General features: G+C 39.0%; 1 protein-coding gene across 1 annotated transcript in view; it reads right to left on the reverse strand.

The window, feature by feature from the left end:
• The window catches only part of LOC105554557 (phosphatidylinositide phosphatase SAC2-like), a 60,484-nt gene that overhangs the window by 25,807 nt on the left and 17,296 nt on the right, over positions 1–17,381 (reverse strand). The window contains exon 2 of the mRNA XM_012001082.1: positions 2,535–2,671. Coding sequence (XP_011856472.1) covers positions 2,535–2,561 — 27 coding nt within the window. The 5' untranslated portion in view covers positions 2,562–2,671. The remainder of the gene's footprint in view (positions 1–2,534; positions 2,672–17,381) is intronic.

Below are 17,381 nucleotides of genomic sequence, written 5' to 3' on the forward strand. Positions count from 1 at the left end.
ATGTGAAAGTAACACTGGTCCTCCAAAGAGCCTAGGTACAAATGGAAACACCCACCAAAACTCAGTAGACTATTAATAACAATTATTTCCAAGTGGGGGAATTTTTTTTCTTCTCTTTTACAATTTACCGTATAATCAAAAAACACAATGTAAAAAGGATTAAGCTTCTAAAAACTCTTTTAAATTGAGTTATATGGAAATTGAAATAAAGATACCAAGATTTAAATTAACATGTTAAAAGAAAATAAAGTCGTGATTTTCAACATGTGGTTATTTGCCCTTCCTGCTGTTCACTGTTGTAAAGCTCCTTTACCATAAAACAGGATTACAAGGAAAGAAAAAATGGCAAAAACACAAATTGCTAAAATTACAATCTCTTGAGAAAGGTGTACCAAACTATTCACTGAGATAGGATCTGGAAATACTTTCTCTGTTGTTACTTTTACTCCTAATTAGCAGAGTCATTACGTATATTCAGCTGTTAATGTGAACCACAATCTTGCGGCCCCTGAGAAGTGCAGTAGTTTATACTGTACAGCCCAACAGCTGTCAAAATAATTATGTCTATGGAGGAAATCTCACTTTCCTTTTTATTTGAATATAATCTCTTTCCCTTAGATTATCGAGAGAAAGAAAAGGGAAAGTAAGAAGAATAAAGAAGTTCTTAAAGTTTTGATAATATTCACACTTTTGGGCTTAAAAACATCATGTAAATGTTAGTTCCTAAAGCCATCTTGGTTTTTTCCCCATTTATTAAATAGTCAGCTACTAGTCTCAAAAATGTTACAGATTGGTGGCCATGAACGACATCAGAAAACCTCCCTGAAGGCCTCAACCTTTTCTGAATGAGGTGTGACATTTAATTTCCCCAGAACTGGGAGTGCCAAATATGCAAATCCTGACTGGCGGATGGACAAAGTGCTGGGCGGGCTGGCTCCTGGCTCTAAATCAAACTGCCAGAGACCCCAGGCTTAGCACTCAAACCTGAATGCCAGGCCAAAGGGTGCCCACCTTCAAGGGAAAGGTCTGTGATAACAAGCCATCCTGATCTTTCAGTGTGTCAGCAAAACCATTCAAAAGACATTGCCAAAAAAAAAAATGCAAACAAAAACTATAAACATCTGCTTTTAATAGGCCTAACTGCCACCTAGGCTTTTTGTCTCTCGATCAGCAATAGTGAATAGTGTTCTAGCATAAGTACCAACAAAAGGAGAATAAGAACTCCAAACTTTTTTCGATTCCTATAACAAATAATAATCAGAGTCTGCTTAAATTCATTTTAATGTTTCTTAAAATTCGACTGTCAAACTTCCAGTGACACTTAAAGCATAAAAATAGCTTCATTTTTACTTACTCTTAAGGCAATTTAACCCTGTCCTCAAACTTCCTCCCCAAGAACTCTACATGGAAAAACATGTGCTGACTTGTGGGGCAGTGCGTGCTTTGCTATCATTACCTGCTGTTCAGGTAACAGGGCGGCAGCTCAGCAGAGTTACACAGGACCAGGCAGCCTGAGTCTAGATCCAGGCCCCACCTGTACCAGCTGCGTGACTTAACCCTTGCCAGGCCGCCTTTGTTTTTATTTTATTTTCTGAAATCTACTCACTCATTATTTTTTTTTCCCCACAAGACAAGACAAGGTCTGGCTATGTTACCCAGGCTGGTCTCGAACCCCTCAGCTCAAGCGATCCTCCAGCCTCAGCCTGTCAAAGAAAGAAGCCACCCACCTAGCCTCCTTTCTTTATTTGTAGTAATGCCCACTTCATAGGGTAGTCCTAAGGACTAAATATTATCATCTATGTAATACACTGGGCCCGCCTGGCACAATGAACAAACAGTGAACAAAACAGGCTATGGCTACGTCGGAGTGAGGACAATTCCTAGGCGTCAAATCCCCACACTGAGAGCAAACAGGACATAAATGCTTTCATGGGTTACTTCTACTAGGAGGCAGCACCTTGTGGTAAAAAAACACTGGCCCTAGGCAATCTCATATATTTCGTCCTTAAATCACTCTACTTGTGGACTTGAGCTCTTCTCTGGAAAATAAACAGATTACATTAGACGAGTGACTGTCTTCCTTTTAAAAAACTTTCTTTTTAAACTGTAATAGGGTAATATATGCTTAGAAAATGTTCAAGAAATGCAGATAAAAGAGGATATAATAAGAGGTCTCCTTTTCTTAACTCACTCCTTTTCCCTAGAAGTTTTCAAACTGTATTGTGGCCCTAGGGCTCCCTGGAAACAGAAGGTGGCTTCCAAGGAGAGATCAAGTGGACAGAGCCCCAGGGATTCCCCCAACACTACTTCAACCACAGTGGCCCTGCTTTTATGTGTCTTCTATACTAGGTTTCATGGATTTTGAGACAAGGGTTCCACTACTAAAATGAAGTTGGAAAATCATAGGATTAAATTATTTTAAAAACATTACCCAGCTCTAAAAATGTAAGTCTGTGGTCTACTGAACCAAATCCTCATATTTGCTATTACATTTATATCAGGTTTCCATATAATTTCCCTTTATTTCACCTTACCTCTAGCTCAAGATCCTGAGGTTCCATTTCAGAAAGTGACAGCACAGCAATTTTGGTAACTTTACAGACCTCATGGTCTCCTGGGAGTTTGCCCACCAATGCTTTCTGCCGAATTAGAATAAGCCACCACGGAAGATCTGAAAGAGGAGAGTCATAATAAAGTCTGGCGTTTTTAGAGCGCTACTGTTCTGACAAGTTGAAGGCGAATAACCTAACAATGATAACCAAAAAAAAAAATGTGCATCCAAAATAAACTTTTAAAGTAAAACATATCACAAAGACATAAAATAACCCTTAAACATGTGAAAAGATGTTCAATCTCACTCATAATTAGGGAAATGTAAATTAAAACCAGTTGTGACACCATGCTCACCCATCAGATTGGGAACAATTAACCAGAATGACAACACATGTGCTGGCGAGGCTGTGAGAAAACTGAAAACAGCTGTGCAGGTGAGAATACCGACGACAAATACAACTTTTCTGGAAGGAAATTTAGCAGTACCTAACAATACAACAAATGCACTTACCTTTAATCAGTCCAGTGATCCCACCCTTGGGAATTTACCCTGAGGGTACACCTCAACAACAAAGTATATACACTGAAGCCTATTGTATAATTACAAAACACTGGAAACAGCCTAATGTCCAGATACAGGACAGTGGTTGAATAAACTATGGCACATCCATGCAATGGAGTACTATGCAGCTGTAAAAAAAAAAAAAAAAGTATTCTATAAATTAATAAGGAAGGATTCCTGGATGCATTAAGTAGATAAACTGAATATATTATTAACATACCGCCATCCCTCGGTATCTGCGGGGGACTGGCTCCAGGACCCCCGTGGATACCAAATTCCACGGATGCTCAAGTCCATCATGTAAAATGGCATAGTATTTGTATTTAACCAATGCACATCCTCTCATATACTTGAAATCGTCTCTAGATTGCTTACAATACCTGATATAATCTAAATGCTATGGTAAACAGTTTTTAAACTGTATTGTTTAAGGAATAATGACGAGAAAAAATGTCTATACATGTCCAGTACAGATGCAACCATCCTTTTTTTTTTCCAAAAATTTTCCATCCATGGTTAGTTAGAGCCACAGATAGAGAACTCAATGGATACACAGGGCTGACTGTACATAATAAGGCTATGTTACAATAACATAATAAATATATGTTTTTGTTTTTGTTTTGAGACTAGGTCTCACTCTGTCACCCAGGCTAGAGTGCAATGGTGCAATCTCAGCTCATGGCAGCCTCTGCCTCCTGGGCTCAAGCAATCCTCCCACCTCAGCCTCTAAAGTAGCTGGGACCACAAGCATGCACCACCATGCCCAGCTAATTTTTGTACTTTTCTTAGAGATGGGGTTTTGCCATGTTGCCCAGGCTGTTCTCAAACTGCTGGGCTCAAGCAATCTTCCAGCCTTGATCTCCCAAAGTGCTGGGATTATCGGAGTGAGCCACCGTGCCCAGGCAATAAAATATATTATCAAATCAAAGCATAAAAGAATACCTAGAGTGTACTACCCTTCATGTAAGAAAGAAAATATGAGGTGATACATATCTATACATAGTCACGTACCACATAATGATGTTTCAGTCAATGATGGGCTACATATGCAGTAGTGGTCCCTTAAAATTATAATGGAGCTGAAAAATTCCTGTCACTTAGTGACATCGTAATGTAGCATGACATATTACGCGTGTGTGTGATTCTGGTATAAACCTACTGCACTGCTAGTGATAGAAAAGTATACAACATACAATTACATATGTACATAAGACTTGATAATGATAATAAATGACTGTTACTGGTTTATGTATTTGCTATACTATACTTTTTATCATTATTTTAGGTGTACACCTATTTACAAATAAGGGTAAAAAGAAAATGTTTTTGCACAGTTGTACAATGTGTTTGTGTTTTAACCTGTTATTACAGAAGAGTCAAAAAGTTTTAAAACATTAAAGAGTTTATAAAGTAAAAAAGTTACAGTAAGCTTAGGTTAATTTAGTATTGAAGAAAGAAAAAAATTTTGGCAGGGCATGGAGGCTCATTCATGTCTGTAATTCCAGCACTTTGAGAGGCCCAAGTAGGAGGATTGCTTGAGCCCAGGACTTCAAGACCAGCCTGGATAACATATGGAGACCTCGTTTCTACAAAAAATTTAAAAATTAGCCAGGAGTTGGGACACGCACCTGTAGTCCCAGCTACTCAGGAGGCTGAGGTAGGAGGATCGCTTAAGCCTGGGAGGTTGACGCAGCAGTGAGTCATGGTCATGCCACCGCACTCCGGCTTGGGTGACAGGGAAAGATCCCATCTCATAAAAAATAAAAAATAAAACAAAAAAACAAAAAAAAATTTTAAAATGGAAGAAATTTTAAAAATAAAGTCAGTGTCGCCTACACGTATGGTGTATATAAAGTCTACAGTAGTGTACAATAATGTCCTAGGCCTTCACATTCACTTACTGACTCACCCAGAGCAACTTCTGGTTCCGCAAGTTCCATTCATAGTTAAGTACCCAATACAGGTGTACCATTTTTATCTTTTACACCATATCTTTTATACAGTATTTTTACCGTACCATTTCTATGTTTAGATGAAATTGCCCAACAATGCATTTCTCATTAAGTGATGCATAACTATATGTATCCACGCATTTGTACAAAAACAAGAGGAGAGAGAAGTCAGTGAGATTAGTTATCTCCACAGAGTAGGTGGAAACGGGGTAGAAAGAAGAGGGGACGGGAATAGGATAAAAGAGATGAGGGGGAAGTGACAGTTCTCCGAGTATGCCCTGGCAAATGACTGACTGGTCTCTGAGTAGAATTCTGACTCTTAGAATAATGGTAATGTTTTACATATCCCTTCAAATAAATAGTTCAAATCAACCAGAATGTGGGAGAACCTCAAACTGCAAACCCAGCTCTATTAAAAATTAAGACTAGGCCGGACACGGTGGCTCACGCCTGTAATCCCAGCACTTTGGGAGGCCGAGGCAGGCGGATCATGAGGTTAGGAGATCGAGACCATCCTGGCTAACACGGTGAAACCCCGTCTCTACTAAAAAATACAATTAGCCAGGCGTGGTGGCGGGCACCTGTAGTCCCAGCTACTCGGGAGGCTGAGGCAGAAGAATGGCGTGAACCCGGGAGGTGGAGCTTGCAGTGAGCCACGATCGCGCCACTGCACTCCAGCCTGGGTGACAGTGCGAGACTCTGTCTCAAAAAGTAAATAAATAAATAAGAATAGAACTAAATTGTAGGAGATAGAGAAGAAAAAATTAACCAAAGTAACTTCAGAAAACTATTTGGTAAAGATAAAGACAAAAAAAACCATATGCACTATTGTACTTGGTTACTAAATTTATTTTTCAGAAGAGTATGGGTTGGTAATTCTCCAACTACTTTGTGTGTACACTGGGACTGAACAGAGAACTAAATATATTGAGGAGAATGGAGGGAAAATGATAAAACAACCGAAAGAAACCTTTAATAAATACAAGACAGAAAGAAGCAAACACCCAATCTTTCCAATCCAAATTTCTATTTCTCACAAGAGACTTTTAATTAAACGAAAAATAGTCTAAGAAAGACAGCGTGCAAAAGCAATTTTTCAGTTTATAAGACTACACCATTAAAAAAACACTCCCCAATTAGACCCCAAACCAAAAATTATTGAAATTGTGTTTCAGGAATTTATTATAGAAAAATAACACCATATATTTCCCATATAAAAGAATTTTTATAAAGGATATACAGGCTGGACACAGTGGTTCACACCTATAATCCTAGCACTTTGGGAGGCCCTGGGCAGATCACATGAGGCCAGGAGCTCAAAACCAGCCTGGCCAACATTTCAAAACTCTGTCTCTACTAAAAATACAAAAATTAGCCAGGCATGGTGGTGCACATATGTAATCCCAGCTACTCGGAGGGCTGAGGCATGAGAATCGCTTGAACTCGGGAGGCAGAGGTTGCAGTGAGCCGAGATGGCACCACTGAACTCCAGCCTGGGCGAGACAGTGAGACTCTGCCTCAAAAACAAATTTTTTAAATTAAATAAATAAAAATAAAAAGTATATATAATATCTTCATTTGCCCCATTTATTCCCCAAGTATTGATCAACTCTCATTTTAGAAATGGTGCTTTTGGAGATATGCTTTAAGCATTTCATAAATGCAAAAGTTTGGAAACATTTCATAATTCCTTATAAAATAGGGTGGAAATTTACTTCAAAGTTTTAAGGCTTTTATAAGCCATTTCCCTATTATCATTAAACATTAACTGAAGACCCACCATGTGCTAGGAAATTAATCAGGCATGGATACACATTACCAAGCATCTTGTAGGGGTTAGGTGAAACATTACCTGTTAGCTGCTTGGCAACAAACCTAACGTGTAAATCTTCCTAAAAAGCACATAACAGACAACAAACTGTTCAATGTCAATAAATTTTGTTGCATAAAAAGAAATCCTTACAATAGGTCTCTTAACCTCACAGGAATAATTTCTATCTTATTTTATCTTATTTATTTTTCTTTTCTGAGATGGAGTCTTGTGCTGTTGCGAGGCTGGAGTGCAGTGGTGCAATCTCAGCTCACTGCAACCTCCACCTCCCGGGTTTAAGCAATTCTCCCGCCTCAGCCTCTTGGGTAGCTGGGACTACGGGTGCCCGCCACCACACCTGGCTAATTTTTGTAGGTTTTTTTTTTGGTTTTTTGTAGTTTTTTTTGTTTTTTAGTAGAGATGGGGTTTCACCCTATTGGCCAGGCTGGTCTCAAACGCCTGACCTTGTGATCCACCCGACTCGGCCTCCCAAAGTGCCAGGATTACAGGCGTGAGCCACTGCGCCCGGCCATTTCTATCCTATAGTGAACAATTTACAGTTGGGCCAGGCATGGTGGGTCATCCCTGTAATCCCAGCACTTTGGGAGGCTGAGGAGGAAGGATTACTCAAAGCCAGGGGTTCAAAAACAGCCTGGCCAGCATAGTAAGACTCCAGCCCTATAAAAATTGTTTTTAAAAATTAGCCAAGGCCAGGTGCAGTGGCTCATGCCTGTAATCCCAGCATTCTGGGAAGCTGAGGTGAGTGGATCGCTTGAGTCCAGAAGTTTCAAACCAGCCTGGGCAACACAGCAAAACCCCATCTCTGCAAAAGATACAAAAGTTATCTGGGCATGGTGGTACATGCCTGCAGTCTCAACTACTCAGGAGGCTGAGGGGTGAGGATCATTTGAGTCCAGGAGTTCAAGGCTACAGTGAGCTGTGACTGCATCACTGTACTCCAGCCTGAATGACAGAGCAAGACCATGTCTCTAAAAAAATAAATAAATAATAAATCTTTATGACTCAAAGACCTCTCTCTCTCTCTCTCACACACACACACACACACACACACACACGAAGGCCCTTCCTAGTTTATATCTTCTTGCCCTGATTTGCTCTGGATTCATTTCACATCAACATTACAAATTATGATTTTAATAAATTCAATAACAAAACCACAATGTACATTATCAAATATAGTATCTTTCCAATAAACCATCTAATGGTATAGTGCCAAAAATATAAAATTTTTAACTTTCAAACACAGGTTTTATTTTACATACAAACTCACTTGGAAAACCAAGAGGCATCTTTTTTCCCACAAAAACACTTGTATTGCCAATACTTAAACTCAACTTACACATTCAAATACATTTTAAAACAAAATATACATTTTTTAGCACTAACTACTCATATACAAAAATGTGAAAAATCTATGTGCTTTTTAAAAGGTTACAGATACTCAATATGCCTTGCAGTTATGATGAAGATTAAATCTGAGAAAATATAATGTAACAGAAACAAAGCCTTCTCAATAGCAGCCTTCCTTTTTCAAGGAGGCTTCAAATGTCCTAGACTTTGAGGTCAGAACTTGGACTAAGTTTTAGCTCCATCATTTACTTCTTGTACACTTCAAAGCATAATACTTAGCTGCTCCGATTCTGTTTTCTCATATGAAAACTGGGATAAAACTGCCTACTTCAGAGAATGGCTATGAGGATTAACAATTTGTATAATTCATGATGTTATTCCTAAAATGTTTACTGAACATCTACTATAAGTATCATAAGGCAATTTATGTCTTTTTTTTTTTTTTTTTTTTTTTTGAGACGGAGTGTCACTCTCTCTCCCAGTGTGGAGTGCAGCGGTGTGATCTCGGCTCACTGCAAGCTCTGCCTCCGGAGTTCACGCCATTCTCCTGCCTCAGCCTCCCCGAGTAGCTGGGACTACAGGCGCCCGCCACCACACCCAGCTAATTGTTTGTATTTTTTAGTAGAGACGGGGTTTCACCATGTTAGCCAGGATGGTCTCGATCTCCTGACCTTGTGATCTGCCCGCCTCGGCCTCCCAAAGAGCTGGGATTATAGGCGTGAGCCACCATGCCCAGCCTGGTGTCTATTTTTATTACCACTACACCCTGCTAATAGATTCCATTTCCAACCTATAGTCGAAAAACTAAAAAACATTCAAATAATGTGCCCCAGGCTTGCAACTGGCCGATAGGATTTTTTTAAAACTTCTCTTTTAGACATCTTCATACATAAAAGTAGAGAGAGCAATATAATCAAACCAAATCCACCCACCACCTAGACCCAGCAGTTATCAATGCATGACTCAGTCTTCTATGACGTCCAACTTTTTTTTCCCCAATGACTCTGTACCTGTCTTTTAATTTTAAAGAATTCCAAATCTAGAAAGTAAAAAAGAAACCCCATGGGCTTTGGGTTAAAAATCTGAGTTCTATTCTATTTGAGGCTGGGCACGGCGGCCCACGCTTGTAATCCCAGCACTTTGGGAGGCCAAGGCAGGAAGATTGCTTCAGCCCAGGAGACCAGCCTGGGCAACATGGGGAAACTCTGTCTCTACAAAAAAAAATTTTAAAATTAGCCAGGCATGATGGAGCAACCCTGTAGTTCCAGTTACTCAGGAGGCTGAGAGTGGAAGGATCACCTGAACCAGGGAGGTCAAGGCTGCAGTGAGCCATGATCACGCCACTGCAGTCCAGCCTGGGCAACAAGAATGAGAGACACAGAAGGAAACGGAAAGGGAAAGGAAAGAGAGACGAGAGAGAGAGAGAAAGATAGAAAGAGACAGAGAGAGAGAAAGAGAAAGAGAGAGAGAGATAGAAAGAAAGAAAGAAAGAAAGAAAGAAAGAAAGAAAGAAAGAAAGAAAGAAAGAAAGAAAAGAAAGAAAAGAAAGATTATATTTGACAATCCAGTTTCTTCCAGAAATAAATGGCAAAAAAATATTTTAGATTCTAGCATAATCAAATATATAAAATTTTTCTTTGACTGATTTTTCCCCCTAAGGAAACCTAAAGAGAATGTGAGTGAAGAAAAATTCCAACCACTTATCAAGCCATTTTCCAAAGAAGAGAGAAATTAAGGTAGATAACTTAGATTATCACGTGTAGATATCTATTTCCTTACAAATTTTACTTCATTTAGTTTTTTTTATTTTTGATCTATATGTAAGACTGAAACAGTGAGGAAAAAAACTAACATCGAGCTTTACTATGTGCTGTATATTCTTCATTTGCTAAACCTCAGCCTCGTAGAAAAAGCATGAACTCTAGATGTAATATAAAAGGTTAAAAACTAACTATACATATTGTAAAGAAATGGAATATTATATATTTAGCAAAGTTTTTCAGACCTTGAGAAATCAATAACATATTAATAGATGGGAGTCCACTGATGTGGCCACATATAAATATATACATACACAAAAGCATTAATATAGGCCACTTTCATATGTAATAGAAAAAAGGTGTCAGAACATTAGCAACAGGAGCAATAAGGTTTCTGGGACTAATTCCAATTAAGAAATGTCTAGGTTGGAAGTGGTACTCCCAACACTTTGGGAGGCCAAGGCAGAGGGATGGCTTGGGCCCAGGGGTTCAAGACTGGCCTGGACAAAATAGCCAGACCCAGTCTCGAAAGAAAAGAAAAGAGAAAAACAAAACGAACGAACGAACTAAAGAAAGGTCTAATATCTACATGAAAAGCACCACAGAACTTTCATTTAGAGCATACAGAAAATAAATACGTGAAAGCCTAGATGCACAGGTTCAGTATTTCAAGCTTGTTGGTATCTCTCAAATTAATATAGAAATTTAATGCAATTTCAATCAAAATTCTAATGGGACTTCTGGGAATTTTTTTTTTTTTTGGAGACGGAGTCTCACTCTGTCGTCCAGGCTGGAGTGCACTGGTGCGATCTCGGCTCACTGCAACTTCCGCCTCCCGAGTTCAAGCAATTCTCCTGCCTCAGCCTTCCGAGTAGCTGGGACTACAGGCGCCCACCACCACACCCAGCTAATTTTTGTATTTTTAGTAGAGATGGGGTTTCATCATGTAGCCAGGATAGTCTCGATCTCTTGACCTTGTGATCCACCCACCTTGGCCTCCCAAAGTGCTGGGATTACAGGCGTGAGCCACTGAGCCCAGATGGGAAATTTAAATCTATTTTAAATTTCACTTGAAACACTACATGTGTAAAAATATCTAGTAAAAATTTAGAAAAGAAATTGAGACTAGTTGTCTTCCTAGGCAGAATTACGGTAATGCCAGGCGTGGTGGCTCGCACCTGTAATTCCAGCTACTTCGGAGGCTGAGGCAAGAGGACTGCTTGAGCTCAGGAGTTCAAGAAGTTGGCAGTAGGCTATGATTCCATCACTGTACTCCAGCATGGGGGAAAGAGTGAAACCCAACATGGGAGACAGAGCAAGCGCGGGAGGAAAAAAGCATGGGAATTAAAACTTGATACTAATAAAGGAATAAATGAATCACTAGAATAGAGAAGCCAGACACGACTTATGTAAAAATGAGCATCTCATAAATGATGATAAAGAAGGGAAAAGAATGGTGTCTCAATAAACTGAAACAACAGACACTGGAGATTCCGAAACGGGGGATGGTGGGAAGGCAACAAGGGTTGGAAAACCACCTATTGGGTAGTATGTTCACCTGTGTGAGTGACAGGATCAACAGAAGACCAAAACTCAGCATCATGCAATATACTCGTGTAACAAACCTGCACACGTTCCCCCTGAAACTAAAATTTAAGGTTTTTACTTAATTTTAAAATAAAAAATAGGCTGGGAGAGGTGGCTTATGTCTGTAATCCCAGCACTTTGGGAGGCCAGGGTGGGTGGATTGCTTGAGTCCAGGAGTTTGAGACTAGCCTGTGCAACACAGCGAATCCCTGTCTCTACAAAAAAAAACAAAAATTAGCCGAGCATGGTGGCAGACGTCTGTAGTTCCAGCTATTCAGGAAGCTGACATGGGAGGATCGCTTGACCCCAAGAGGCGAAGGTTGCAGTAAGACAAGTTCCAGCCACTGCACTCTATCCTGGGCAACAGAGCAAGACCCTGTCTCAAAAAAGATAATAATTTTTAAAAATTAGGCTGGGCGCAGTGGCTCACACCTGTAATCCCAGCACTTTGGGAGGCTGAGGCAAGTGGATCACGAGGTCATGTATTCAAGACCATCCTGACCAACACGGTGAAACTCCATCTCTATTAAAAATACAAAAATTAGCTGGGCATGGTGGCGCGTGCCTATAATCCCAGCTACTCAGGAGGCTGAGGCAGGAGAATTGCTTGAACCAGGACCCAGGAGGCAGAGGTTGCAGTGAGTCGAGATCTCACCACTGCACTCAAGCCTGGGCTACAGAGCAAGATTCCATCTCAAAAAAAAAAAAATCAAAACGATGTTGAAATAATTGGTTCTCCACACACACACAAAGTTAAATTCCCACTCTAAGCCATGCCCCAAAATTAATTGTAGATAAGCTAATTGCTAAAAATACAAACAAAACAAAATACGGCAGATTCTTTATCATCTCAGAGCAGAAGGACCTTTGGAAGCATGATACATAATCCAGAAGTCACAAAATGAACAGGTTTGATTACATTAAAAATGAAACATATCTTGGTGGTAAATCACACTGTAAACAAAATGAAAAGCAAATGACAAACAGGAAAGTATTTGCGACACATGGCATGCTAAAGGTAAGTATTTATTAAATATAAAGAGCTGTATCAACCAACAAGAAAAACGTAATAGGTTTCCTCTCGGTAATTTTCCATCCACAGATTCCTACCTACCACACTCTTTTGCTGTATATTCTTACCTACCACACTCTTTTCCTTACTATATTTGGAATTGAGCACAATCCTAGACTGAGGTTTCTTTTCCCCTTGTGCAATAGTTCCTCAATAAAATCTGTAGAAAAGGAAAAGATAACGTCCCCAAAGTAAAAAAAGATATAAATCCGCACTTTATGGAGGGAGTACAGATGATAAACATTAAAAATATAATTAAGCTCAGTAATAATCAAATAAATATAAATTAAAATAGGAAGATCCCTTTTTCTCCATCAGATTGTCAAAAAGAAATCTCTTTGTGAAAGGTAACAACATTGGAGATGCATCAAAATTCAAACTGTGTATATGCTTCATTCAATCTGTTCCTCTCCTAGCAATGTATTCTGTAGACTTGAGAAGGTTGGGAAAATGAAGACTGTAAGCATAATAATTGTATTTTTTTGTAAATGCATAAAGAAACTCTGGGAGGATTCACAAGAAACCAATAATGATGGTGCTAGGTTGGATGAAGTAGTGGAAATAGGGCAGATAGGGACAGGGGAGTGAGGGAGGCTTCGCTGAATACCTTTTACTACTATTTACATTGTTAAACCATGCACTTATACTACCTAAAAATTTAAATTAAAAAAAAAAAAAGTCCTTCTGCGGAAACAACCCAAACATCCATCAAGGGATGAAGGAACAGACAAAACGTGGTCTATCCATACAAGGGAATATTATTCAGCTATAAAGGAAGGAAGTGCTGATACATGCTTCAACATGGACAATCCTTAAAAACATTGTGCTAAGTGAAAAAAGCCAATCACAAAGGTCCACACACGTGTATGATTTTGTTTATGTGAAATATTGAGAACAGGAAAATCCCTAGAAACAGAGGTAGATTAGGTTAGTGGTTGCCAGGAGCTGGGTGAAGGGGTAATGAGAAATAACTGGCCATCTGAGAGGTTTCATTCTTGGATGCTGAAAATGTTCTGGAATTAGAGAGTGATAAATGTTGCATAACCTTGCAAATCTACTAAAAACCACTTAACTGTACACTTTAAAAGGGTCATTTTTATGGTATGTAAATTAAATCTCAAGTTTTTTGTTTTTTGTTTTTTTAAAAAGCTCCTTCTAAAGAACAAAAGAACTTGTTAGGAGCCTTAAGATGATAAAAAGCTAAAAAGTATACTTTCTGCCAAAAATGGAGGTTAGGATAGGACAGCCAACACTAGTGAAAAGATGTAGCTGTCTGGAATAGTGTTCAAGGGAATAATCAAAATTACCACAAAAAGAAAAATTATGAACTGAACACTGAGCTATTTCCAAGCAAAAACAACACTCACTCTAGAAAATAAAACAAACAAACAAAACCTCACAAAAAATAACAGCAGTCTCTATTCCTGTAATTATTTTGCCTTAGGTGAAACAAAACACAACACTACTGCCACACAAAAGTCTGAGATGTCCGGCAGGAATGTGCGTATTGAGCTACAGGGTTAAATGATCTCTACTTTTTATACTTAGAATTAAAAGAAGACAAATGTAAAGGTACAGCATCACTACTGTTTGGTAATCCTATTGTCCATCAGGCATCATTTTACAATAAAATTTTTAAAAGCACCAAAGTAGGCTATGTATTTATTTGTCATCCACCAGGAAAAGAAATTTGGTTCAATTAAAGTCCCATTTTGAGATTCGGATATACACAGTATAACAAGGAATAAAAAAAAAAATAGAATCTAGCAAGGCCTGACAGCATAAAGATTTTTTTTCCAACTTTTTAAACATATTACAATTTTGTTACAAGGTTACAAAATTGTAACCTTGCCTCTTCCAGGAAAAAAAGAGACAAGGAAACCTGACTTCCCCAGCAAGATAACAAAAACTGATTAGGAAGTGATTATCTTGAAAAGCATGACCAGGAGGGCAAGCTAAAACAATACTCCTGGAAAACATTCAATTGCTTGACTTAGAAAGTGACTCACTCAAAAGGAGATGAGCAATTGTAAGATAAAGATTTTCATACCACTTTACAAAAAAAAAATTTTTCTCCTGCATTATGGTTCTCTGGAGAAACAGAACCAAGAGGATATATAAATAAGAGGAGATTTATTATTGGAATTGCTCACATGACTATAGAAGCCAAAAAGTCCCAACAATCTGCCATCTGCAAGCTGGAGAACCACAAAAGCCTGTGGTGTTATTCAGTCCAAGTCCAGGGGAGTCAACGGTCAAAGTCCTAGTCCAAGTCCCAAGGTCCGAGAACTGGGAGGCTGAGGGTTTAAGTCCCAATCTGAGTCCGAAAGCTTGAGATCCAGGAGCTCTGACGTCCAAGAGCAGGAGAAGATGGATGCCCAGGCTCAAACACAGTGAATCCATACTTCCTTTTTGGTTCTGTTCCAGCCCTCAACAGATGGGATGATGCTCACCTCCACTGGTGAGGATGGGTCTTCTTTACTCAGTCCACCAACTCAAACCCAAGTCTCTTCTGGAAACACCGTCACACACATGACCAGAAATCATTTTGTACCAGCTTTCTGGGCATCCCTTCCCAGTCAAGTTGACACAAAAAATTAAACATCATTGCCAGATCCAGTGGTGTGTGCCTGTAGTCCCAGCTACTCAGGAGGCTGAGGCAGGAGCATCACTGGAGCCCGGTAGCATAGTGAGACATTGTCTCAAAAAGTAAATAAATACAAATAAAAATTTTTAAATTAACCGACTCCCTACTCATGACCTTACCTCTAAGGGGTACTGCAACTACATATTTCTAGACATGGCTAACCATCCTACTGACATACAGAAAAGATATACATTTAATCCACCAATGCATGTCCAGCATTTTTATTTTTATTAACATTATATAGGGAATATATGAATATATCCCATTTTTTGAAAGTTTAAACACTACAGATAAATCTGAAGTTCTCTTTGACCACTAATTCCCCATTCCATGGAAATTCTTTAAACCTAATCCAAACCCTGCTTTCTTAGTTCTCTCACATAAGGAAAACAGGAGAAATGGAAAGTAACCAGTTACTTTGGCACTAGTCCTTTTAATTTTACTTGAGAACTTAAAATGACATATGTTCACAGCATACAACCATAATTTATTTTGTAGGCTCTATTTTCACTGCTCTTTTAAACACTTTGCAATTTATCTCTATAAACATTCATGTGAGGAACAAAGGCAAAAAGGAAGAGAAGGTGCATTTACTAATGAGTCTCAGGTGTTTACTTCCTTTAGTATGCTCTAACACTGCACACTACAATCCTGAGGCCAAGATTACCTTTCCTAGGTCCACTGGAACAGTCACAGAGAGGCTGGGAAATGGTCAGAGAGCACCCATCAGCCTGAACACTCACATGGTTGTGCGATTATGACTTGAGGAGCTAGCACAGGAGAATTCCTAATTTTTTTATTTTCTTTCTCTCCCTTTTAAGAGACAGGATTCTCATTATATTGGCCAGGCTGGAGAGCAGTGGTTATTCACAGGCTTGACCCCACTACTGATCACAGCATGGGAATTCTGACCTGCTCCGTTTCTGATCTGGGCCAGTTCACTCCTCCTTAGGCAACCCGGTCGTCTCCCCTCCCAAGAGGCTGCCGTGTTTGATGCCAAACTTAGTGCAGACACCCAATCAGCATAGCTCACCCCAGCCCAGAACTCCTGGGCCCAAGTGATCCTCCCACCTTAGCCCTCTAGTAGCTAGGACTATAGGTGTGTGCTACCACACTTGACAAGAATTTATAATTATATTGACCCATCAACAAATACTAACCCAAAGACAGAGGTGCATACTATATACTCCAAAGTCTTTTGTAGCGTAATATTCAAATACAAGAATTTCTTGAAGGGCTTCTGCAGATTATGCTCAAAGCGTCACAGAAGAGTCTGTATTCGCACTGGATACATCAGAGGATGGAGACATGTTGGTAAAGAAGGAAAAAAATGATCTGAAAAGGGGAAAAGTCTGATCACCTTTCCTTTCTTCTCTGTCCCACTGCCAAGAGGAATACTCACGTTCCTCTGTCATTTCAAATTGACAGTCTAAACTAAAAAACGTAAGCCAAATTACTCACTGCTTTATATATATATATATATATAGCTGGTTTTAAGGTTATGCTTAGGTGCATACAAATTTCAAACTGTTCTACCTTTCGGGTGACTTGAAAATTTTGTTATTTTTGAAATGATTCTCTCTCTCTACTTCTTGCCTTAAATTCTACTTTGATATTAGCACAGTGACACCAGTTTTCGTTAGGCTAATGTTCGCAGTTTCTATGCTTTTACTTTCTGAATTCATATATCCAAGGCATTTGTCTTGAAAGCAAGCATGTAGATGGATTTTATTGTTTTTCTAGTATAAATATCTTTGGTTTTTAATAGAAGCATTAAGTCTACTCATTTGTTATGTAATGACTGTCATATTTAGGAATCAAACTATCATCTTACTATTTGTCCCATTTGTTCCATACATACCTTTTCTTGCCTTTAGATTAAGTTTTTAAATCATTATGATTCTGCTTTTCCCCTTTATGAGCTTTTTACAATATTATTCTGTTAGTGGTTACACTGTAGGGGATAACACAAACCCTAATTTACAAAAGCCTAATGTAAATTCGTACTTTTTCCAGCTGCTGGACAGTGAAAGGACTTAGATACCAACTCCTTTTAACTCCCCACTG

The sequence above is a fragment of the Mandrillus leucophaeus genome, unplaced genomic scaffold (genome assembly GCF_000951045.1).
Source record: "Mandrillus leucophaeus isolate KB7577 unplaced genomic scaffold, Mleu.le_1.0 Scaffold65, whole genome shotgun sequence".
Lineage (NCBI taxonomy): Eukaryota > Metazoa > Chordata > Mammalia > Primates > Cercopithecidae > Mandrillus > Mandrillus leucophaeus.